This window comes from Loxodonta africana, chromosome 15, assembly GCF_030014295.1.
Source record: "Loxodonta africana isolate mLoxAfr1 chromosome 15, mLoxAfr1.hap2, whole genome shotgun sequence".
Taxonomy (NCBI): domain Eukaryota; kingdom Metazoa; phylum Chordata; class Mammalia; order Proboscidea; family Elephantidae; genus Loxodonta; species Loxodonta africana.
In genome coordinates this window covers 43,778,804-43,803,076 of record NC_087356.1, presented here as the reverse complement: position 1 = coordinate 43,803,076, position 24,273 = coordinate 43,778,804, and the positions used below count along the sequence as shown (strand labels likewise).

The window sequence follows — 24,273 nt, the reverse complement described above, 5'->3', positions numbered from 1 at the left end:
ACGCCACCAGGGTTTCCTGTGCCACCATAGGGGCTGGAAAACTCTTTCTGTGAAGGGCTAACCAAAAAAACCAAACCGATTGCCGTCTAGTTGATTCCACTCATAGTGACCCTATAGAACAGAGTAGAACTGCCCCACAGGGTTATCAAAGCTGTAATCTTTATGGACGCAGATTGCCATATCTTTCTCCTCCTGAGGAGTGGGTGGGTTCGAACTGCTGACCTTTTAGTTAGCAGCTGAGTGCTTAACCACTGTGCCACCAGGACTCCTGTAAAGGGTTAGGTAGTAGTAAAATTTTAGGCTTTGGGGCCACATGGTCTCTGTTGCAACTAATCAACTGTGCCATTGTAGAGTGAAAGCAATCATAGGTAGTATGTAAAGGAATGAGTATGACTGTATTCCAATAACATTTTACTTACAAAAACAAGAGGCAGGCTGGATGTGGCCTATGAGAGGTAGTTTGCCAACCACTGATAAAATAGGAAATACATGGCACCACCAGTGAAGTATTTTTATTAAAAAAAAAAAAAAAAAACCTGCATCTGATCAAAGCTCTAGATCTAATTACACTTTTCAGGAAATGGATGGGAAAAAGGCACAAGTTAAAGGATGTACAGAATCCATACTGTGGGACAAACGAGCTGATTTCTCAAGCTGACTTCAATGCGTGAAAAAGGGGCTCTTAAGGAAAAAAGAATCAAATATAATATGTCAGTATACTCCAAATTTTTCAGTGGAACAAACCAATTGGAAAATACAACTTTGAGACAATGGGAGAAATTCGAATATTAAATTATTTTATGGAATTACTGTTAATTCTATTAGTTGTAATAATGCATAGTAGTTACATTCTCAGCAATGAATACCCAAGCATTTATAAGAGAAATGTCACGATGTCTGAGATTTGCTTTAAAATACTCTCATAAACAAATACATAGTGGGTCGATGGAGGATATATGAAACCATTGACAAAATGTTGGTGATGGCTGAAACTGGATAATAGGTACGGGGGGTGTGTTGTACTACTCTCTTTGTGTTTTGTATGTTTGAAATTTTCTGTAATAAGTTAAAGTTGAACATACCCCAAAAGTGTGTGCGTAGGTGGGAGCGGAGATGGTTGGGTAGAAAAGATAAACAAATGAAAAAAAAATTTATAAAATTAGAGGAATTTTTGTTTTTATTGATGGGAGTTTTTATTTTAATACTAGTACTTCCTTTCTCAATTGAAGTTCCTTTTGCCACTTGAAAGTTAAGAGTCCTTATTTTGACATTCTAATTTTAGATAGCAGTCCCTAGTAACGTGTCACTTTTATATTAAGTATGCTACTTTGATTTTGTTCAGATATAGAAATTGGATTACTTTGAAAAAGGCCAGACTTATTGGACCAGTAGAGACTAGAGGAACCCCCGAAACAATTCCTCCGAGATACCCTTTAAACTTTTCACTAAAACTACTCTCGAAGTCACCTTTCAGCTGAATAACAGATTGGCTCATAAAGTAAACAATATCACCTATGAGTACTGTGCTCTTTTAAAAAAGAAGCCAATAAAAAGAAAAAAAAATCATCTATACCAGGCCAACGGTCAATATTTGCCCTAAAGCAAAGATGGGGAGAGGGGGAGCCTAGATTAATGGAAACAGAACAACCAGAACGTAAATAATGAGAATGTTGACATAATGTGGAAAATGTAACCACTGTCACCGAACAATATGCATAGTAATTGTTACATGGAAATCTAATTTGCTGTGGGGATTTTTACTAAAAATACAATAAAATAAAATTAAAAAAAAATTGAATTACTTTAGTGAACTGCTTTGTGATTGCACAGATACTCTGATTGAATCCTTGGAACTGAGTTTGCTAGCCAATGTGACAAGCCTTTTATTTTAAAATCATGGCCAGAAAGAAACAAGTAGAAGAAATAAATACCTCTTATCTAGAGAAAATAACAAGGATTTACATGTTCTTAAAAATGACTGACGGGGGAAGCAAGCCACAGAATTAGTTTGAGATGCAGAGCAGCAAGTAGGAACAAAGAGCTGTTGACGTGGGGAGATCAGTGGAATGTGAAAACGCATCGCCGCGGTAACCTACTTTTTTTTCTACCAAGAGATTTGCAGCTGACTACCCGGGTGACTCATTCCTATGCTGAGGGGTGAGGTAATGCTATCGTGAGGGGTGATGTCATCCCTTTACCTGAGCTGTATGCATATATCCCTTCTCGTGGCTCTCCAGGAAAAGCACCATCTGGTTTCACATATGCAGCCTGAAAGACTTCATGGTGATTGGTGGAAAGGTTAGCAACCATTCGTGTGACTCATAGGCAGCCAATTAGTGGAGAGCAGCTACATAAAAGTGAACTTTTAAAACCATCATCCAGAAATACAATATGATGATTCAGTATTGAATCATAATGGCGTTTCCTTTTGGTTTTTGCACTTGTCTCATTGAGTTAGTGCTGTTGAAGAGTTAACTTCTAAAACGAGGCAATTTTCACTGTGGTCAGTCATATCAAGACTTCTTAATTCTGTAACCCGTATTTTTTAATTGGCAGTCATAAATTTGTGTTCTACTTTTGGCAGCACATAGTTCACCGTTAATGCAAATATGAACTTTCCTCACTATTAGTTCAACAGCTGTTTTTTGCACTTAGGAGCCATTGTGTTCTCTGAGGACCTGCTACTGCTTTAGGGGAAAAGAGCTTGTTAATGGAAGAGGAAACAGTCAAAATAAATGCCCTCTGTTTACAGACCCACTCAGGCTTCTTCCTCTTTCCTTTAGTGTTGCACACCTGTTTTCCCTGTGTGTACCTTAACCTATTACAACTCTTGATAGGACTGGACAATTGAAATCTCTTTTTAAAAAAAATAACTATCACATTTGAACTTACTGTTCTAGTAAATAGAATATAGAATACCTAACTTATTATGGAAGGTAGAGAATACTACGTGTTTGATTTTCTAACTGATATGCACCTTGAAATGGGAGATCATATTGTTATTGTAGGGTAGGCAGGCTTCGAGATTTACTCTTAATGACAGTTTCAATCTGGACATTCTGCAAAAGATAAATAGAACTTTTTTTAAAGTTAAATATGTTATCTGCTGTTATCAAGAAAGTAAAGATTATAATAGTAATACTGAAACTCTAAGGTAATATTAGGTGGGGTACTTACTAATAGCATTTGAGAGTTTATTGAAAATCAAATGTTTTTCAGTGAAGAGTAGTAATTAGAAATCTTTATGCAGAATTGTGGTACACCTTCTATTTCATGGTGAAGCATTCTGAGTTAAAATTACAGAGCTCCCACAAGGCTCTGGGATGGCCTTCGTTTCCTTTCTTTTCTCTTATTTGGAATTAATTTCAAACTACAAAAAGCCACACAAATAAAAGGAATACAAAAAAAAAAAAAACTCTGTATACTCAGATTCACCTATCTACACCTTGTTAATCCTGTCCTTTGTGCCTGTGCACACATTCTTTCTTCCTTTCTCTGCCCCCCCCCTTTTTTCTTCTGAACCATTTGAAGGTAAGTTAAATATGCATCATAGCCTTATACTCCTAAATACCTACTTCAGTTTGTATTTCCTAGTAGAGATATTCTCTTACATAATCCCAGTGCGGTTATCAGCTTCATAAGTGTATACTGATACAATACCTGCACCTAATCTACCATCCATATTCCAGCTTTGTCAGCTGACCTAGTAATGTCCTTTATTGCATCCTCTACCCTAGTATAGAATCTAGTCTAGGACCAGGTATTACATTTCTGTATTTATCACGTTAGCCACTTTTAATCTGGATTGTTCCATAACCTTTCTTTGTCTTTTATGACATTTATATTTTTGAAGACTATAGACCCTGTTCACTTTTTCAGGAAGCAGAAGTTTCCTTATTTTGTGCTTTCTGGTGTTTCCTTTGATTAGGTGCAGGTTGTATATTCTTGGCTGGAATAGTACATGGGTTGATGTAGTGTCCTTTCTCAGAGCATCACGTCTGCCGTTTATTAATGATGTTAATTTCCTTTACCCAGTCAAGATACTGTTCTAATTCTCTAATGTGTAATTACTGTTTTTTTTTTTTCTTACAGCTAATAAGCAATTTGTGGGGCGACATTATAAGACTGTGTAAATGTCTGCATATATCCTCATCAAAATTTCCATCACTGTTACTGATTCTTGCCTGATCTAGTCTTTCCTGTGATGATTGCAAAATGCTGATTTTCCCAACTCCAGCCTCCCTTCACATCTACCAGTAGGCATCTGGTGTTTTGCTGCAGCAGGAACACTACTTTCTCTCCTCTGTATTTATCTATTTGCTATTGGTATGGACTTATGAATTCCTTTTTTTTTCCCCAATGGTTTGTAATTCATTACTGTGCTTAATTATTTTGGTGCTTAAATTGTCCCAGATTTGGCCAATGGGAGCTCTTTTAAGAGGACTGTTATAACCTCGTGACATGTCTCCATCATTTTTTGAGCACGTCTTTACTTTCTGGAATAATAAGATGGTAAAGGTTCATCTCCTACCTACCCTGCCCCGGCCCTGGAATCAGCCATTTCTCTGAGGAGCCTTGGTCCCTTTTAGTGGGCCATGGAATTAGATAATGAGATCTAGGCTCTAGGTTTGAGTATATTTCTTTAACAAACACTGTGGGAACGCTAGCATACGTGGTGAATGTTTCTTAGAGGGAGAGTAAACAATTTTTGAGAATTTAATAGTGTTTCAGCTTATAGTTATAGCAAAAAGTATAGTATTAGGATTGAGAAGATTTTTATCAGGAAACTTATACTACCAAAATTTTCTTGGAGTTCAAAGCATAGGTGATGCTAGCTTGAACCCAGCTAGGATTTCAGTAGGCAGAGTTGGTACAGGAAGGGCGTTCCAGGAAGAAGAAGTGACATCGACAGTGACAAGGGAGCTTGAGCAATGACAGTGACATTATATGCCACGCTTAAGTAACGATGCCCAGCTTCCCCCACATGGTGAGAAGTGAAAGGCAAGCACAGAAGGGTTGTTTGAGGTCATATTTAGAGGACTTTGAATGTCAGACTTAGGATTTGGGGTCTTTAGTAAGACGATAATAGAGAGCTGTTAAAGATTTTTGGGTAGTGTAATAACAAGCTTAAACTCTGTCTCAGAGATTAATCTAGAAGATACTTAGAGGTTGGACTGAGGAAATTTCCAGTTAAGAATTGTAAAGAGGCTATTATGAGAGGTCAGGCAGGGGATAACAAGGATTTGAACTAAAAATGAAAGAAAGTAGATTAGAATAGTGGCTTTCAACCTGTCCTTTAGAAACCCAGAGGTGTGGGGGCAGGGCAGTGGACAGGGAGAATGTGCAAGTTGAGCACCATGTTAGAAGTCCCAGTGGTTGTGTGGGACATTTCAAGTGACTCTCCCTTTAAAGAAATGATTCTGCTGCTTAAGGAACAACAGCAGCAACAACAAAAATGCATAGAGAAATGTTTTAAGGAAGTTCACGAGGCTCACATTTGTTCAGAGTCCTTTTCAACCCCTACTCTTTCATACTCCCTTTTTCCAAAGTTTTGAGCCTGGGTGACTAGGCAAATAGCTGTGTCATTAACTGAAATTAGTCAAATTATATATTTTTTTAAATGCCGAAAGTCCGTGTCACAATGCCATATACTAAAATTTATGTGTCTTACTCATGAGTAACTCATGTTCTTGGCCAAAAATCCTAGTGGTCACCCTGTAATCCTTTCTGTTGCTCATGGTCTGCAAGCATTCCCCCATGAAGTCCCGTTGGCTTTACCTTCCAGTTTGCTGTGAGTTGAAATCAACTCGGCAACAATGGGTTTTACCTTCCAGTTACATCCCATATCTGACCACCTTCAGACCTCTGATGCTGTCAGCCTAATCAGAGCCACCATCGACTCTTGTCTTCTGCCTACTCTCCCCTCTCCACCCTTGCCCCTACAGCCTGTTTTCCTTATTCCTCAAACATGACATTTCCACCTTAGGGCCTCAGCAAAAGATGATCCCCAGATGTCAGGAGGATTAACCTCTCATCTTTAGGTCTTTGCTGAAATGTTACTTTCTCAGTTGAACCTACTCTGAGCTCATTAACACCCCCCCGCCCAATTTTCCAGTCCTTCCTTATTTTTTTCCTATGATGTTTATCACGTAACATACTCTGTAATTTATTTACTATGTTGTTTGTCTCCCATCACCAGGGTTTAAGCTCCACAAGGGCAGTGATTTGTTTTGTTTTGCTCACGAATCTATCTCAAACATCAGAATAGTGCCTGGCACATAGTAGGCCATCACTAAACATTGTTAAAAGGAGGGCAAACACAGCATAAAACCAGTAAGCTTAGTTACCAGGCTTAGTGCAGATTTGAGAAGGCAAATAAAAGAGGGGATGGAGTACTGCTTGAATCAGCATTTCCAAACCTGTGTTCAGTGGATACCAGTATCCAAGTCTGCGATAGTAATTGGCCTGGATAAAACTGGCCTGGGAAGTACTGCTTACACTATGACTACCACGAAATCATAGTGTACATCAGCATACTAATGGCTACAGGAAGTCCTGTAGTAACCGCCTCCTGAACTTACTTGACCACCAAACGCTTTTGGTAGCTCACCTATAGTATGGGACACTGCTGCCCCATAGAGCCTTAGGGGTGCAGTGGTTAAGAGCGCAGCTGCTAACCAAGAGGTCGGCAGTTCAAATCCACCAGCCACACCTTGGAAACCCTGGTTTTTAGTTTTGGTATTGCCCCATAGAACAGAGTTTGAGAAAAACCATACTCGAGTGTTACTTGTAGGCCCTGGGAGTGATTGGCAGTTCTTTTAAATTACTTTTGGTTGATGGACTGTGCTGCTTCATTTGTTAGTCAGAAGGAAGCTGGAGTACATCAGGCCCCAAACCCCGACTCTTAGTTACTACTCTTATTGTAAACTTGTGACCCTTTTAAAGTTCACTTTTGTTTTAGGTATTTGGGAACAAGATGATCATTCCTTCCCTGGATGGAGACCTCTTCCAGTGGGACCGCGACCGTGAGAGCATGGAGACAGTTCCTTTCACAGTGGAGTCGCTTCTCGAATCTTCTTATAAATATGGAGATGATGTTGTTTTGGCTGGAGGGAAGTCTTTCACTACATATGGACTCAGTGCATACAGTGGAAAGGTGAGTAAAAGTGTTGAATTTATTTTGGGGAAAATCAGAATAAATAAGGATAGAAGAAATAATATCTTAAACTATAATATTACTCTTTGAGGTTTACTATAATTTTCTCCTGAGGATCTCATTTGTTTTAATAAAAATGGGCCAATAAATGTGTTTCAGTTGCATTTCTTCATACATTAATTGTAAATCTTTACACTATTCCTAAGCCTTACATATTTTCCCCATTTTGACAGATGAAGAGTCCTCTGAAGACTAGTAATAATCTTGATAATGGAATCATTGTTTCTATTCATTTATTTATTTAGTTTGATCCTATAATAACCCAAGAGGAAAGTTTATACTCATTTTACAGATGAGAAAACCAAGGCTTTAAAAGGTTAAGAAACTTTCAAGGTCGATCTGACTTAGATCACGCTGTGAATAACCTAGACTTCTTCTAGTATTAGCTCTTGGAATATAACCATAATATAATTTCCTTCTAAGATTGTGTCTTATAATATAAATTCATATGAAAAAAAAAACCTGTTGCTGTCGAGTGGGTTCTGACCCATAGCAACCCTACAGGACAGAGTAGGACTGCCCCCATAGGGTTTCCAGGGAGCGGCTGGTGGATATGAACTGCCGACCTTTTGGTTAGCAGCTGAATGCTTAACCACTGTACCACCAGAGCTCCAAATTCATATTAGAAGCAACTAATTAAAGTATCTTTTTCAAAAAGGATCAAAATAGCCCTTGAGAGTATCACCTCAAGACACCCTTTTAACCTGGAACTGAAGCCTTTCCTGGAGGTCACCTTTCAACCAAATAATAGATTGGCCTATAAAATAAACAATAAAACCCTTGAGGAATGTGCTTCTTAGAACAATCAACTGTATGAGACCAAATGGGCAACATGTCCCCAAAACTAAAGATGAGAAGGCAAAGAGGGGCAAGGGAGCTGGAGGAATGGAAATGGAGAAGGCATAGTGAAAATGGGGAGAGTGTTGACACATTGCAGGGATAGCAACCGATATCACGGAAAAATTTGTGCATAAATTGTTGAAGGGGAAACAAATATGCTGTGTAAACTTTCACCTAAAACACACAATGTTCTAAAAAAAAATAAGTGGTATCATCCATGAGACCTACCATACTGGGTTGATAAGCACTGAAAATGTTGTGATTCTGCGTCTCCTACTTATATGCATTTCTCAACAAGAATATCACTTAACTGTAAAATAAATGTAAGATTTTAAACAGGGGTCAAAATATTTTTTATTTATACATGTATATATGTGTGCTTTAGATGAAGGTTTATAGAACAAATTGGTTTCTCATTAAACAGTTAATACCCATATTGTTTTGTGGCATTGGTTGCCAACCCCGTGACATGTCAACACTCTCCCCTTCTCAACCTTGGGCCCCACATTTCCATTCGTACAGCTTTCCTAACCTCAGAAGTGACCTCATTACTAAGTTAAAAAATATTTTCTTTACCTCTTGTTATTGGTAGTTGCCATCAAGTCAGCTCTGACTCATGGTGACCTTTATGTATAACAGAATGAAATGTTCCTGGTTTCATTAACATCTTGATATGTAAACATTTTACATATATATGTATGTTAACATTTTATTATATCTTAGAATATAACGGGGAAGAATGAGAAAATGCTCTTTTTACCCTTGAGTTTTTCAAACCTTTAAGATTCCTTATTGAATCTTATTTGGCTGGTGAGAGCTCCTTCAAGCTGACTCTTATATCCTGTGCCATGCCTCTATCATTTTTTGCACACATCTTTACTTTCTGGAATGATAAGATGATAAGGTTCGTCTTGTACCTACCCTGCCCCAGCCCTGGAATCAACCATTTCTCTGAGGAGCCTTGGTCCCTTTTAGTGAGGAATGGAATTAGATAATAGAGTTTCACACTACTACTTATGTAAGTATTAGATGCCTAGCTATCCGAAGCACCTTCTTGCTTTTGCAGATGCTGTTCTGCCTTCTTTACCCACCAGCGTCTGCTTTGTGTTGCGGAAGCCAAGCGCTCTTGTCTGGCCGTGTTTTGAGCCAGCGCTTCAATCTCTGTTTTTTTCAGTGTTCTCAACTGGAAAACAACGAGATTGAACCTTGATCATGTGCTTTTGATTTCATGTGCTGCTGCAGAGCTGTGGTATTCGGGCAGGTAGGCTTCTTTCTGTGAGGCTTTTAGTTCAGATCGTAAGAAGAGTCTTCCATTTTCTTTTAATCAAGTTTTGAAGGAGTTACTTTTAAATATTAAAGCTATTAGAAAAGGTTTAAAAATTTAAAGCCAAATGTATCTGTTATATGGGAACTTTGAGTTTTTTATTTTTATTTTTATTTTTTTGATTCACCTGGAATTTTAATGTTATTGATAAGATACCACAACTAGTTATCCATTTCTTCTTGATTAGTTTCATGGATCTATAAACTAAGATTAAAACTATCTAAATTCTTAAAATCATTCCCTGAAATAAATGTTTATTGGCACTTTTTTGGTTCTAGATAACTCACTGCAGGAGTTAGTAACCTAAATGGTGCTTATTACTTGGTTACTTCTTACACATTTCCTCAGTTTTCTTTTACTTTTTACAAATTATGGAGATTATTTTAATGTCTCTGATCTCCTGTAACTTGTGTCCTTTACTGATTGTGTGTCTGTCTTTTCAGGTGAGGTATATCTGCTCAGCTTTGGGTTGTCGCCGATGGGATAGTGATGAAATGGAACAAGAAGACATCCTGCTTCTGCAGCGCACCCAGAAAACCGTTAGAGCTGTTGGACCTCGCAGTGGCAATGAGAAGTGTGTATCAGATAATGTTGATGTTGATATCATTTATAAGTATACCTAACACCAAAAGTCATCAGATTTTTTTTGTGGAGATTTTCTGAACTATTTTGTTGCCCTAAAAGCAAACTAGTCTTTTAAGAGAAATATAGGTCCTAAATTAAAAATGTCCTCATGGTTAACAAATCCTGAACTGAACTTTTCACTGTATGTTTCAATATGTGGTAACCAATAGGGGTCCCATACAATGACTGTACATTAGTTTAGTCTTAAGTTAATGATATTTTTCATGGCAGCCAGGTTTCCGTTTTCAGCTTGGGCTTATTTAACTCTATAGTTAGTTCTATCTAGCAGGTTTCTTAGTTTGTCTCACTCCTCAAATTTTAAAAATAGTAATTGTAGTCTATTTTCTTAGAGTTATTGAAATATCATGTTTAGTCAAATCCTCTTCCAATAATGAATTCCTTATGTAATCTTTACATTTAGATATGTGATTAAAAAATAAGTAGATTAGATATGTTGGGTCTAAACCACGTGCTTGATTTTTTTTAACTTAATATTTAAATTTTAAACTGCTTATGTAATAAAAATATTTTTTTAGATCTTTATCTTTAGAAAATGAGTCAGACTTTCAGATTTTCTCTAATCTGATGCAATATAATTCTGTTTCCTGTCTTGAAAACTTTTCTCAACTTTAGTTAAGAATGTATTCTTTCTACTTTCCTTGGACCATGAATTGGGCTTTGCATCAGCTAATAACCTGGCTTACTTTATCCTGATGGGATTTTGTTTCCTTATATGTTTGAGTGCTTGCTGGTTGCACTCAACAGAAATTTGAGTTACCAGAACAGGAAAGGTCTAGAGTCTAAGATCCATCCTCCTTAAGTGTATATGTATATTTTTTTTCAGTAGAAATTGGAATTCTTAGTTAGGACATTTTATATCCAAGTGATATAATACTGTCAATACTTAAGTGATTTTTCTATTTATTAGTTAGTTGTAGGGGAAACATTATTACTTTCACTTTATGGGTAAGAATACTGAGACTCAGAAAAGGTTAAATGACTTGCAAATCCCAGTGAGTTTACTGACTGAGATTAGTATACTGGATCACATTGCCTCTTCAAGGCCATGTTTTTATGTAAACCTAAAATTGATGCATTCTTCCTGCCTTTTACATTGGTTTATTAAAAATATATTAATTTCTGTGCACTTGGATGAAATGTACCCAGCCTTTAATTAAGACATAGGGCAAACTGCATGCTACCTCATTTTAAGGTGACTCTGATGCGTTTGGAGAAAAACACTCTGGTTTGGCAGTATGAATATTTGTTTATCGTTCAGAAAATGTATGTCCCACTGCTGTTGTCAGTTCAGACTCAGAACCAGGTTCCTAAAAGGTCAGCACAAAGTCCTTGAGGGCCCTCTTGTGGCGTAAATCATCAGCACACTCCTTTCCAGAAGGTTGTTTTGGGTTGTTCTTTTTCACGTCATGAAACACCATAATTCAAAGGCATTGACTTTCTTTAATCTAGAAGAGTTCTGTGTTTAAAGTAATTTCATTTGAAAGTAATTTCTAAAACAAACCTTTGTAAATTTAAGGTGGAATTTCAGTGTTGGCCACTTTGAGCTTCGGTATATTCCAGAAATGGAAACTAGAGCTGGATTTATCGAAAGCACCTTTAAACCCAGTGGGAACAAAGAAGAGTCTACAATTATTTCGGATGTGGAAGAACAGGAAGCTGCTGTGACCGGCACAGTGATAAAAGTCTCTGTTGCCGATTGGAAGGTTATGGCGTTTAGCAAGAAGGGAGGACATCTGGAATGGGAATACCAGGTACCTAAAACCATATGTTCTTTCCTCCTCCAGTTTCATCAAACTCATTGGGTGGAGGAAAATAACCACCACTTGGGATTCTTGACTTCTCTTCTATGCTTTAAGCAGTTTGTGATTTTAACCAGTGTTTTATAAGTTGAGATTTCATAAAGCGGAAAACCAGTTGCCATGGAGTCAGTTCTCATTCATGCTCCATAAGGTTTCAAAAGCTCATTTGTCAAAGTAGATGACTAGGTCTTTCCTCTGAAATACCTCTGGGTGGACTCAAACCAGTGGTTAGCCGCTGAGCACTTAACCCTTTGTGCCGCCCAGTGACTCCTACATAAAACACTGCTTTTAAATCTCTTTTCCATTTTTTCTTTAGTTTTGCACTCCAATTGCATCTGCCTGGTTGGTTAAGGATGACAAAGTCATTCCAATTAGTCTTTTTGATGATACAAGTTACATACCTAACAGTGAAGTTCTAGAAGATGAAGAAGACATTGTAGAAGCGGCACGAGGAGCCACAGAGAGCAGTGTTTACTTGGGTGAGTAGATGTCTCTTATCCGGTGACGGTACATGTTGACATCTAGATTACGTTCCTACGTTGTTCCTTTCTGCTTCAGGTGTGTTTATAGTAGTTTTAGTTCCTAAATACATTCCCTGACTTAGATTGCCTTTTAAGATTTATGCTTTGATCGATAAAGAACAGTGATGAATCTGTGAAACATTTCGTAACATGGAGGAACCTGGAAGGCATTATGCTGAGCGAAATTAGTCAGAGGCAAAAGGACAAATATTGTATAAGACCACTATTATAAGATCTTGAGAAATAGTATAAACTGAGAAGAACACATACTTTTGTGGTTACGAGGTAGGGAGGGAGGGAGGGTGGGAGAGGGTTTTATACTGATTAATTAGCAGATAAGAACTGCTTTAGGTGAAGGGAAGGACAATACTCAATACATGGAAGGTCAGCTCAACTGGACTGGACCAAAAGCAAAGAAGTTTCCGGGATAAACTGAATGCTTCAAAGGTCAGCGGAGCAAGGGCGAGGGTTGGGGACCATGGTTTAAGGGGACTTCTAAGTCAATTGGCAAAATAATTCTATTATGAAAACATTCTGCATCCCACTTTGAAATGTGGCGTCTGGGGTCTTAAATGCTAACAAGCGGCCATCTAAGATGCATCAATTGGTCTCAACCCACCCGGAGCAAAGGAGAATGAAGAACACCAAGGTCACACGATAACTAAGAGCCCAAGAGACAGAAAGGGCCACATGAACCAGAGACCTACATCATCCTGAGACCAGAAGAACTAGTTGGTGCCCAGCCACAACCGATGACTGCCCTGACAGGGAGCACAACAGAGAACCCCTGAGGGAGCAGGAGATCAGTGGGATGCAGACCCCAAATTCTCACAAAAAGACCATACTTAATGGTCTGACTGAGACCAGAGGAATCCTGGCGGTCATGGTCCCCAAACCTTCTGTTGGCCCAGGACAGGAACCATTCCCGAAGACAACTCAGCAGACATGAAAGGGACTGGACAGTGGGTAGGAGAGAGATGCTGATGAAGAGTGAGCTAATTATATCAGGTGGACACTCAAAAAAAAAAAAAAATTTATTCTTTGATTTCCATTCCTGCTATTTTTCCATTTGTTCAATTCTGAGACTTTAAATTACTTAACAGAGTATTGTTTTTCTCTGAGACATGTGTTAGACTTAGAAATGTTTCCATTACATAGCATGATTTAAAATTAGTCATAGATCCTCAAGTCTACAGCTTTCCACATTTGTGTTTGCATCTGTTATCAGTTTGCTCCTACCTTCGATATTGGGTTTATTTTTTTCTATACATCTATGCAACTGATCTGAGAAATAAAACCAAAACCATGGTGTACTTCTGGGCAATTGAAGACGTTTAATATAATTAATTTTGAAATTTCTAGTCTAATTATTTGAACTAGTGTCAGTGGTCAGAATACCCATGAAATTCTTTAAGTTCTATCAATGTACTGCCCATACCTCAGTCTCAAAAAAATGCAAGAATTTGAAAAACTAACATGCCACACATGCATTATAATAGTACTTAGCTGAATTGTTAGCATTATCTCTGGAATTCAAGAAATCAAACCACGTATTGCATTGAGCAGATTTGCCGCAAAGGACCTCTTTAAAGTATTGAAAAACAAAGATGTCACTTTAAGGACTGAGGTGTGCCTGACCCAAGCAGTGGTATTTTCAGTCGCCTCATATGCGTGCGAAAGGTGGACAATGAATAAAAAAAACCAAAGAAGAAATGATGCCACTGAATTATGGTATTGGTGGAGAATATTGAATGTACCATAGACTTCCAGAAGAACAAACAAGTCTGTCTTGGAAGTACACAGTGTTCCTTGGAAGCCAGGATGGTAAGACTTCGTACTTTGGACATGTTATCAGGAGGGACCAGTCCCTGGAGAAGAACATCATGCTTGATAAAGTAGAGGGTCAGCGAAAAAGAGGAAGACCCTCAACGAGATGGATTGACACAGTGGCTACAGCAGTGGGCTCAAACATAGCAACTATTGTGAGGATGGTGCGGGACTGGGCAGTGTTTCATTCTGTTGTGTATGGGGTCATTATAAGTTGGAACTGACTCGATGGCACCTAACAACAACAGGTAAATTTTCTTTAAGGAGAAAGTCACTTCATCTAAGCTATCAGTTTCATAACAGTACAATGGCTTCCTACTGTTGAAAATTTCTACAGGCAGTTTTCCTCTAATTATGGAAAATGTACTATTATTCTGTGAGAAACATTGTATGGGCCTTTTCCCTACTATCTTTGTTGGATAACCCATGAGTCAAATCTGAGTGTTCTAGACATGATCCTTCTTTGTAAAGAGCTGTGTAGCACATACACAGAATTAATCGAATTTTTTTTTAATGAAATGGACCTTTGGAAAAAATCATTGGTGCTTAAAGGATTCTAAACATAATTGGCAATGTTTTGGTTGATTCAGGAATGTACAGAGGCCAGCTGTATCTGCAGTCATCAGTCAGAATTTCAGAAAAGTTCCCCACAAATCCCAAGGCCTTGGAATCTGTCAATAACGAAAATGCAATTGTTCCTTTGCCAACAATCAAATGGAAGCCCTTAATACGTAAGTCAGTTATCAAATTTTATAAGTATTATTAAGGTGCTCAGAGGCCTAATAATGACTGTCTTTGCCCTAGTTTTGAATATTATAGTGATTAGAACTATTATGTACTTTATATTTTACTGATAAACTAGGAAGGCATTTTAGTTGTTAATAATGAATTTTAATGATCATTTAGGGCATTATTTCATTGAAGCACCAGTTGCTTCTATAGAAATAAATGAATGTTTAGGTAAAACTAACATCGTATTCTTTTACAGTTAAATGAATTGAATTCAAATACTGGTCCACCTACTTCCCTCAGTTATCTTTGTGTACGTTGTGTGTATGGGTTTTTTTTGCATGTGTCACATCATTTTTTAATTACAAGACCTTGTGCTTTCAAAGAGCAAGACCCTTAAGCCATTTGTTTGACTTCACATGTTCAGACTGAACTGTGGTTGAGTATGTATTGAATGAATGAGGCACATGTATTTTCTTTTTTTAAATATTTTGTTGTGATTATTGGAGAAAATTTACGTAGCAAATTGGGTTCTCATTTAACTTTCAAGGTCCACGTATTTCCTCTTTTGAAATTTTTTTCGATATCATATGTTTTCATTAATGGAAGCATGCTGAATCATGGTGTTTAAATTTTTGGTTGGTAATACGAATTTTGAGAAATATTTTCTGGTACTACATGGTTACTCCAGAACTTTTAAAGTTCTCGAACCCATACTTACTGGGCTCTCGTCTTTACCACTAGACCTTGGTTGCTGATGTTTTTTGCGGCGCCCTCCAGTAGATTACATGGGGAACCCTGGTTTTCCAAATATGACACAAAAAGACAAAACCAAACCGACCAGGGCTCCCTAACTATCACACAGGAAACCATAGATAATGCTTATAAGGCTTATCTAGGGGTACAAAAGCCAAAAGAGACACATTTTTTATCCAATCACACTTTCTGGTTGCACGTCCTTACTTGCAAGCCTCAGACCCCAGCTATTTTGTTTCAGCTCACGTTTCTTTCACATTTCGCCATTATGCACATCCCCACTGGAGGGAAACAAATTCTTTAAGTGATAAAAGTTTTACTACCAAAGAACCTGAGAGCTGGAAAAAGTGGATGATACACCATATATACCATGGACCATGAAAAGAGTTAACAATTTCTGTCCATATTACTCAGTAACGTTCGTTATACTTTTCACAACGTGTCAGCATTCTCATTATTTCCATTCTGGTTGTTCTGTTTCCATTAAATTAACTTCCTTATACCCCCTTACCTTCTCATCTTTGCTCTAGGGTAAATGTTGACCATTAGGTCTCATTTAGATGATTGTTTAGAGGACCACAGCACTCATGGGTGCTGTATTTTTTTTAATTTATTTTTTTTTGTAAAGAGATTTATTGCAAATAATTGGCTTATACAATTGGGAGGCTGGCTAGGTAAGTCCAAAATCCACAGAGCAGGCCATTCAAAGATAAGCCTGCAAATTGCAGTCAGGAGCTGAAGCTGCTGACCACAGGTAGTGTTTCTTCTTCTTCAGAAATCCTCAGTTTTGTTCTTGACTGTTCAACTGATTGAATCAGGCCCACCCAGATGATCTAGGATAATCTTCCTTACTTAAGGTAAAATGATTATAGACTTTAATCACAGCCATAAAATACCTTCAAGGAAATACCTTTATAGTGTTTGGTAGAATAACTGAGAGCTGTAGCCTAGCCAGGAGAGCCCTGGTGGCATGGTGGTTGAGAGCTATGGCTGTTAACCAAAAGGTCAGCAGTTTGAATCCACCAGCCACTCCTTGGAAACCCTATGGGCCAGTTGTATTCTGTCCTAAAAGATGGCTATGAGTCGGAATCAGTTTTACAACAATGGTTGGTTTATAGCCAAGCCAAAGGAGCCCCGGTGGCACAGTGGTTAAAGCACTTGGCTGCTGACTGAAAGGTTGGAGGTTCGAACCCCCCAGACACTCTGCAGGAGAAAGATGGTGGCAGTCTGCTTCCGTCAAGATTAAAACTTTAGAAACCCTATGGGGCAGTTCTACTCTGTCCTCTAGCGTCTCTATGAGTCAGAATCAACTCGACAGCAGTGGTTTGGTTTGGTTTATTGCCTAGCCAACTTTGCAAATAAAACTGACCCATCACAGGATACCATATAATTTATCATTCAAAGTAGGACGCCCTTGACAACGAAAGGAGAGCTACTGATAATTACGTGAGGACAGGCAAAAACAGAGATTTTGACAAACTGCAGCAAATGATCACCATATCTATGAGATGCCTAAAATCACCTTACAAGGTCCCTCTGTGCCTAAACAGGGCTCATAAAGCAACCAAATGTTTTCCCACATGGCAGAAAGTGTTGAAGCCATTATACATGAGCTAACAGACTTGGAGGGGCCTCAAGTTCACAACAAGGGAGACCAGCAGAAAGCAGAGGATCAAAGGTCTAGGGGAACACAGGTAGAAGGGTACCAGCTCCTATCTAGATTTTTCACAATTCATGAGACCTGAATGGCTCTCAACAAAATTAGGGATGATTCCTACATAGCTAGGACAGAGTAGTATATCATAGAGGCTGAGCACAAGAATGTGAGGTCAGGTTCCCTCAGTTCAAACCAAGCTTTGCCAATTACTTATTCTGTGATTTTGAGCAAGTTATGTAAGCTCTCTGTACCTCAAGTTTTCTTATCTGAAAAATAGGGATACATAAGTTACTAATACACATAAATGTCTCAGAATAGTTCTTAGGAATATTAACTATTACCATTGCTACATCTAGCAGCCATGTTTTAGTCCTCATACTGCTTGACCTGCCAGCAGCATCCAACTCTGTTAATCGTGCCTTCCTTTTGAAACACCCTCATTCCCTGGCTTCCATGAACCAATACTGTTCCAACCTTCTTCTTAACTCTCTGATCACTTCGTCTCAATCCATACTTTGTCCCCAGGCAATTCCATCCTTACTCATGAATTCGGTTACCATCTCCTGACTCACAAATTCATATGTCCAGGTCAGACTTTGCTTTTAGACTTCAGATTCACATTGCCACCTGCCTACTCAACACTGCCTCTTGGGTGTCTCAAAAGTCCTTGACACGTCTAAAACTGACCTTAAAATCCTCTCCCCTTGAAAAACTGGATCCTTTTCCATGATTCTCCATCTCAGAGAATGCTACCAACATAATTCCATTCTACTAATTAGTAACTAAAGAAGCAGCGCTTTCTATCACCCCCTCCAGTGAATTCATCTCCCAATTCAGTCAGTTTAACCTCTTAAATAGATATGTGTTACTGTTTTTAGTTGCCTTCAAGTCAATTCCAGCTTATGGCAATCCCATAGGTGCAGAGTAGAACTGCACTGATATTATTTATTTTATAAGCCACTCTGTCTTTTGGCTGGTAGGTGGCCTCCTGGAGTGGTTTGAGTTCCAAGTTTAAAGGATATCCCAGGGCGATAGTCTTGGGGATTCCTCTAGTCACTACCAGTCCAATAAGTCTCTTTTTTAGGAATTTGAGTTTTCTTCTACATTTTTTTACCCATTCTGTCTGGGACCATCCATTTGTGTCCCTTGTTAGAACAATCGATAGTGGTAGCTGGGCACCACCTAGTTCTTCTGGCCTCAAGGTAGCTGAGGCCATGGTCTGTGTAGACTGTTAGTCATGTAGACTGTCTTCTTCTTTGAGTCTTTGGTTTCTTTCTCTTTTGCTCCAGATGCGTAGTGACCAACAGTTGTATCTTAGATGGCCATTCACAAGCTTTAGAATATAGAGCATTATCTTTATGAGGCAGGCACATGTGTTTTCCTTAGTCATAACAGCTAAGATTTTACCATTTTTCTTTTAGATTCTCCTTCCAGAACTCCTGTGTTGGTTGGGTCTGATGAATTTGACAAATGTCTTAGTAATGATAAATTTTCTCATGAAGAATACAGTAATGGTGCGCTTTCAATCTTACAGTATCCATATGGTAAGTGTGATTACTCCTAGACTGAAAATATTGAGATTTATTTATTTAATTTTATCTATTAATTTGAAAATTAATCCCGTTTTTACCATGTCCTAAGTTGGGCTCACTTAACTTCTCTGCCTCAGTTCCTTCATCTATAAGGCAAGGAAAGTAATCATATTATCTTTCATTGGGTCGTTATGAGGTTTAAATGAGAAAGTGAATATAAGGTCTCAACACTGGACCTGGCACATAATAAATGTTTAATGAATGTTGTTGTTGTCGTTAGTTGCTGCCAATGCTGTTTGGACTCATGGTGACCCCATGTGCGCAAAGTGGAATGGTTCCATAGGGCTTCCAAGGCCATGACATTTCAGCAGCACATCGCCAACCCTGTCTTCCAAGGTGCCTCTGTGTGGGTTCCAGTGGCCAACCTTTTGGTTGATAGTCAAGGCCTTAACCATTTGTGCCACCCAGGGACTCCTCAATAAACATCAGTTCTTAACTCTCTCATTTAATTATCAGCCTCTGTAATGTAGCCTTTGTAATATCAGCCTGTGTAATGAAAGAAACGGGTATTTCCCACAAAGCTATGTGAAAATGCTGTGAAAAATGAGGTTATTTTAATTTTGCCCTGAGAAAAGGGACATTGGTACAAAGGTCAAGAATAGATAAAACTTGGTGCGAAATACATTCCTGTGTAGTAAGCAGAAGTTCTTTAAAGTTAGGATATATTCAGATATGAAAGTCTTTTGAACAGTTACTTAGTTATAAAAACATTCTCAAATCTGCATTAGTAAAAACATAGACATCTCATCAGTTCTCTAGATTTGAGAACTGGGAAATTATTGTATAATTTAAGTTGATAAAAAGAGCCCTGTTGGCACAATGGTTAAGCACTTGGCTGTTAACTGAAAGGCTGGTAATTCAAACTCACCCACTGGCTCCCCGGAGAAAGACCTAGTGATCTGCTCCTGTAAAGATTACAGTCTAGAAAACCCTATGGGGCAGTTCTGTTCTGTCACATGGGGTCTTTATGAGTCGAAAATCAACTTGAGGACACCTAACAACAAGTTGATAAAAAAACAGAAGATGTAGAACTAGAAACAGAGGTCTTTATCTGATATTGATCAAAAGACAAGGCAAGAGAAATTGTGTAATCTGCCCAAGTAATGCAAAATAGAAGGCAAAAAAGATAGGCTGCTTTCTGGGACAAACTCATTTCTGACAGCCTGAAATGAACCGTTAAGAGTTCAGCTGCTACTGAGATCAGAAGAACTAGATGGTGCCTGGCTACCACCAATGACTGCCCTGACAGGGAACACAACAGAGAATCCCTGAGACAGCAGGAGAAAAATTGGGTGCAGAACTCAAATTCATGAAAAAAGACCAGACTTAAAGATCTGACTGAGACTAGAGAGATCCCAGAAGACATGGCCCCCAGACTCTCTGTTAACCCAGAGCTAAAACCATTCCCAAAGCCAACTCTTCAGACAAAGATTAGACTGGACTATAAAACATAAAATAATACTCATGAAGAGTGTGCTTCTTAGTTCGAGTAGATACATGAGACTCAGTGGGTAGCTCCTGTCTGGAAGCGAGATGAGACGGCAGAAAGGGATAAAAGCTGGTTGAACGCACGTGGGAAATCGGGGTAGAAAGGGGGAGTGTGCTGTCACATTAAAGCAACTAGGGTCACACAACAATATCTGTATAAATTTTTGTATGAGACACTAACTTGAGCTGTAAACTTTCACCTGAAGCATAATTAAAAAAAAAAAAAAAAGAGTTCAGCTGCTAACTAAAAAGTTGGCAGTTCAAATCCACCAGACACTCCTTGGAAACCCTATGGGGTAGTTCTACTCTGTCCTGTAGGGTCACTATGAGTCAGAATTGACTCAGCGACAAACGGTTTGGTTTGGTTTTGAAATGAACCAAAGTGCATGATGGGAATGTTTTCCTTTAGGCTTGTTAAGGATGATTACGTCAATGGTAAAATTTGGTATTTTACGATACCAAGGTGAAAGGAAAACTTAAAATATCCTGAGGAAAGATTGAGTACCGTCTAATTCTTCCTTCCATTTAAAGGATTGAATTATTAATGAGGTAATAAATGGGGTGGCCTTTAAGATTTTTTCTAGCATTATATTTTAATATAAAGAAAATTTAAGATACCTATGGAATAAAGGAAAGTGTATTTGTTTAGTTAAAAAGAAAAAAGGTAGGGTAAATGAAGCTGTTTGAAATGTATTAAAGAAGAGAGATGAAACAAAAAAAAGGAATTAATGTTGTAAATTAAAGGAAAATAGCTAATTTTTAACAAAGATGGGCCAATTTTGGCTTATCTTAAAAACACTTTTTAATGTTTGTTTTTGAAGATAATGGTTATTATCTACCCTACTACAAGAGGGAAAGGACCAAACGGAACACGCAGACCACCGTCAGATTTCTCAACAACTTCAATTACAACAAGAATATCCGCAAAAAGGATCCTGTCCTCCTCTTACACTGGTGGAAAGAAATCGTTGCAACCATTCTGTTTTGTATCATAGCCACAACTTTTATCGTACGCAAACTTTTCCATCCTCATCCTCACAGAGTAAGACACTTTCTTAGAATCTAAATTATTTCAAAGGATGGGGAGTATGAGAAACTTACTTGTATGTGAGTGCTGTGTGTATCTGGTTTTAAATGTATTTCAGTTTTAGCATACAATAATTGTTGCCTGTACTCTCTGTTCTGCTTCCTCACCTCCTGTTCATTCCTCAACTCACTGCAGTCTGACTTCCACCCACTGAGGCTGCCTTTGTCAAAGCTTTCGAATGTCTTCTTTTTGTTAAATTTAATAGTTATATCTCAGTCCTTATCTAACTGCACCTTTCAGCGTTAGACAGTATCAGCCACCGCCTCCCTTTGGCCTTTTTTAACGAGCTTCATTGGTTTATACCTTGCTCTCCTGGTTTCCTTCTTTGGCTTGTGTGTGTCTCAGGACCTGTCTTCCTCAGCCTCCTCCATGAACATCAGTATTCCTCAGGGCTCTTTCTTTTCTCTGTTCAAGCCACAAAGTCTCCTTGGATGATCTCACCTGCTTTCCCAGTTCTGATTCTCTTACATGGCAATGATTCCAAAATCGTTTCTCTGGACCAACTGCCTAGTAGGTGCCACACGTATATTAAATGAGACATCTGTCTCAGACTGTACTCATTTCTACCCCACTCCCATCCCTAACCTGCTCCTCTCAATGGAATGTGCTGCCGTACTCAGTTACCAAAGCTAGAAATCTTTCTTTTCTCCCTCATCTAATCAGTCACCAAGTTCTAGCAAATTCTTCTCCTAAATGTCTTCAATTTGTCTCCTTTTCTGTATCCCAACTTCCATTTTTCTAGCACAAACACCATCAAACCTCTTCTAAATTATTAAATAGCGGTCAACAAGCCTCCATGCTCCTGGTCCTCTGCTTGTCTCAAACCCATTCTCCAGACACCCTAACTCTCTGGCCACGTTTCCTGGCTTAAAAGCCTTTAAGTAGCAGATTCCCCATTGCTCTTAGCATAAAGTCCATGTTCTTACTATAATATGCAAGGTTTTGAATGTTTTTTACCTGCCTGCTCATTATTCACCTCCCACCGTTGCCCTAACCACTTCTCTCCTCTCCTCTGTGCTCGCCACCGTGCTGACCTTTTCTCGTCCCTCCAGTATGTCAAGCTCTCAAGGCGCATAGTGCTTATCCCTCCAACCTAGCCTCTGAACCTTGCTCCCCACTTCCTCTTCCTTCTCCCTTACACTGGGAACTCCTGGACATCAGTTAGTTTGAAATTAGCTGCCACGCCCTCTGAAAAGTCTTAATTCTGAGTTTGATTTACCACTGTCTTAGAATACCCTGTACTCCCCTTACTAAAATGTTTAATAGTAATTCCTAATTACTTATCTCTTTCGGCCACTGACCTATCCAATCTTGAGGACCATGACCAGGGGTCTATATTTTTTTACCACTGTCTCCCAAGCCTCTTACGTGTAGTCCGTGCTCAGTAAAGATTTGTGGAAAGAGCCATTGGCTAAACTAATGCACTACAGTACCCACTTCTGACCATAATAGTTCTTAACATCCTCTGGACGTATTTTAGGAGATGTTGGTGAAGAGACATTGCAAATGAGATGCCAAATTCATTTTCCTGTTGTTGAGAGCATTTTTAAAGCATCTACAAGATTGGTTGGGAAAGAAATAATTCTGGTCCTGCCTGGAAGTTTGTACTCCTACTTACATATGTACACAGCCTTTCTCTTTACACCTAGTTAACGTGTTATACTGTCCATATAATACACCCACTTTATAAAGACAAGATCCCCGCAGATACTAGAGGGAGGGCAGTGGGCAGGTCAACTTTGTTCTTTAATATAATAAGTGGAAACACGTTTTGTGATTTTACAATGTTTTATTTTTCTTAGTGTTATTTACTTTATTATTTCAATGTAATTTTGTGACCTAAGATTGTTAGCTAACTTCCACTCAGCTTTGTACTGGTGGTGATTTTTGTTTTTTTCTGCTTTACTAGCAAAGGAAGGAATCTGAAACTCAATGTCAAACTGAAAGTAAATATGATTCTGTAAATGGCGACACCAGTGACAGTAGCTGGAATGACATCAAAAATTCTGGATATACATCTCGGTAAGAGCCTTAAAATACATGTGTATGCTTCTGATGGCAGCCATTTGAATCAGAGAAGAAATGATTTTTAAATTAAAATCTTAACTCTTTTTTTTTTTTAATGTGTGAATATCTGGGTAAGTAAAACATAGGCTTAACCCTCCAGTAACTTAAAACTCATTCCAAGTGTTTTGTACCATCAGAACAACAGAAGTGGAGTGTTACAGGAGTTTAGAATTTCAACTGCCAAATCAAGTTCTTCTTTAGATGCTCAGTTACTGTGGGTCTACAGTGTGCTGGGCTTGGCGTTAACAGTACCAGAGAGTGATCGCTGTGTTTGTTAGAGTATGATATTAGTGTCCATGTGCCCCTTAAGACCCAGTTATTTACTTCATCTTTTATTTTGGCTGGAATAAAAGGTAGAAAGATGGGGGAAAGTACACCAGTAAAATACATAATTCCCAAAAGCAGAAGGAAGATAGAGAGATGGGTTAGCTAAAGAGTAGGCAGTTCTAATAATTTGAGATTAAAATAAAAGGCAAGAAGCTGTTAGCAATCCGTCGGTTGTACAGTATCACCGTTGATCCTCTATGCTACGTGGTGCTATGGTTTGTTTTTCTTATTACGTGGAGTATTGCTACTTTACCCCTTCGCTATGAGTCGGAATTGACTCCATGACAATGCGTGTGTTTTTTTTTGCCCCTTTGTTTGGATATTGTACTTTTATCCTATGGGAGACAAGGAAAAGACATGGAACCTTATTGCTTAATATCTAAGCTAATGGTTTTATG

The 24,273-nt window shown here is 38.5% G+C and overlaps 1 protein-coding gene across 2 annotated transcripts in view; it reads left to right on the top strand.

The window, feature by feature from the left end:
* Positions 1-24,273, top strand: part of EIF2AK3 (eukaryotic translation initiation factor 2 alpha kinase 3) — a 99,963-nt gene that overhangs the window by 37,441 nt on the left and 38,249 nt on the right. For both annotated transcript variants that reach the window (XR_010317970.1, XM_064268821.1), the window contains exons 3-10: positions 6,962-7,156; positions 9,824-9,954; positions 11,542-11,776; positions 12,141-12,303; positions 14,763-14,903; positions 18,736-18,858; positions 21,216-21,436; positions 23,391-23,503. Coding sequence is in view for 1 of the 2 variants with exons in the window: in XM_064268821.1 (XP_064124891.1) it covers positions 6,962-7,156; positions 9,824-9,954; positions 11,542-11,776; positions 12,141-12,303; positions 14,763-14,903; positions 18,736-18,858; positions 21,216-21,436; positions 23,391-23,503 (1,322 nt within the window). In the remaining variant the exon portion in view is untranslated. The remainder of the gene's footprint in view (positions 1-6,961; positions 7,157-9,823; positions 9,955-11,541; positions 11,777-12,140; positions 12,304-14,762; positions 14,904-18,735; positions 18,859-21,215; positions 21,437-23,390; positions 23,504-24,273) is intronic.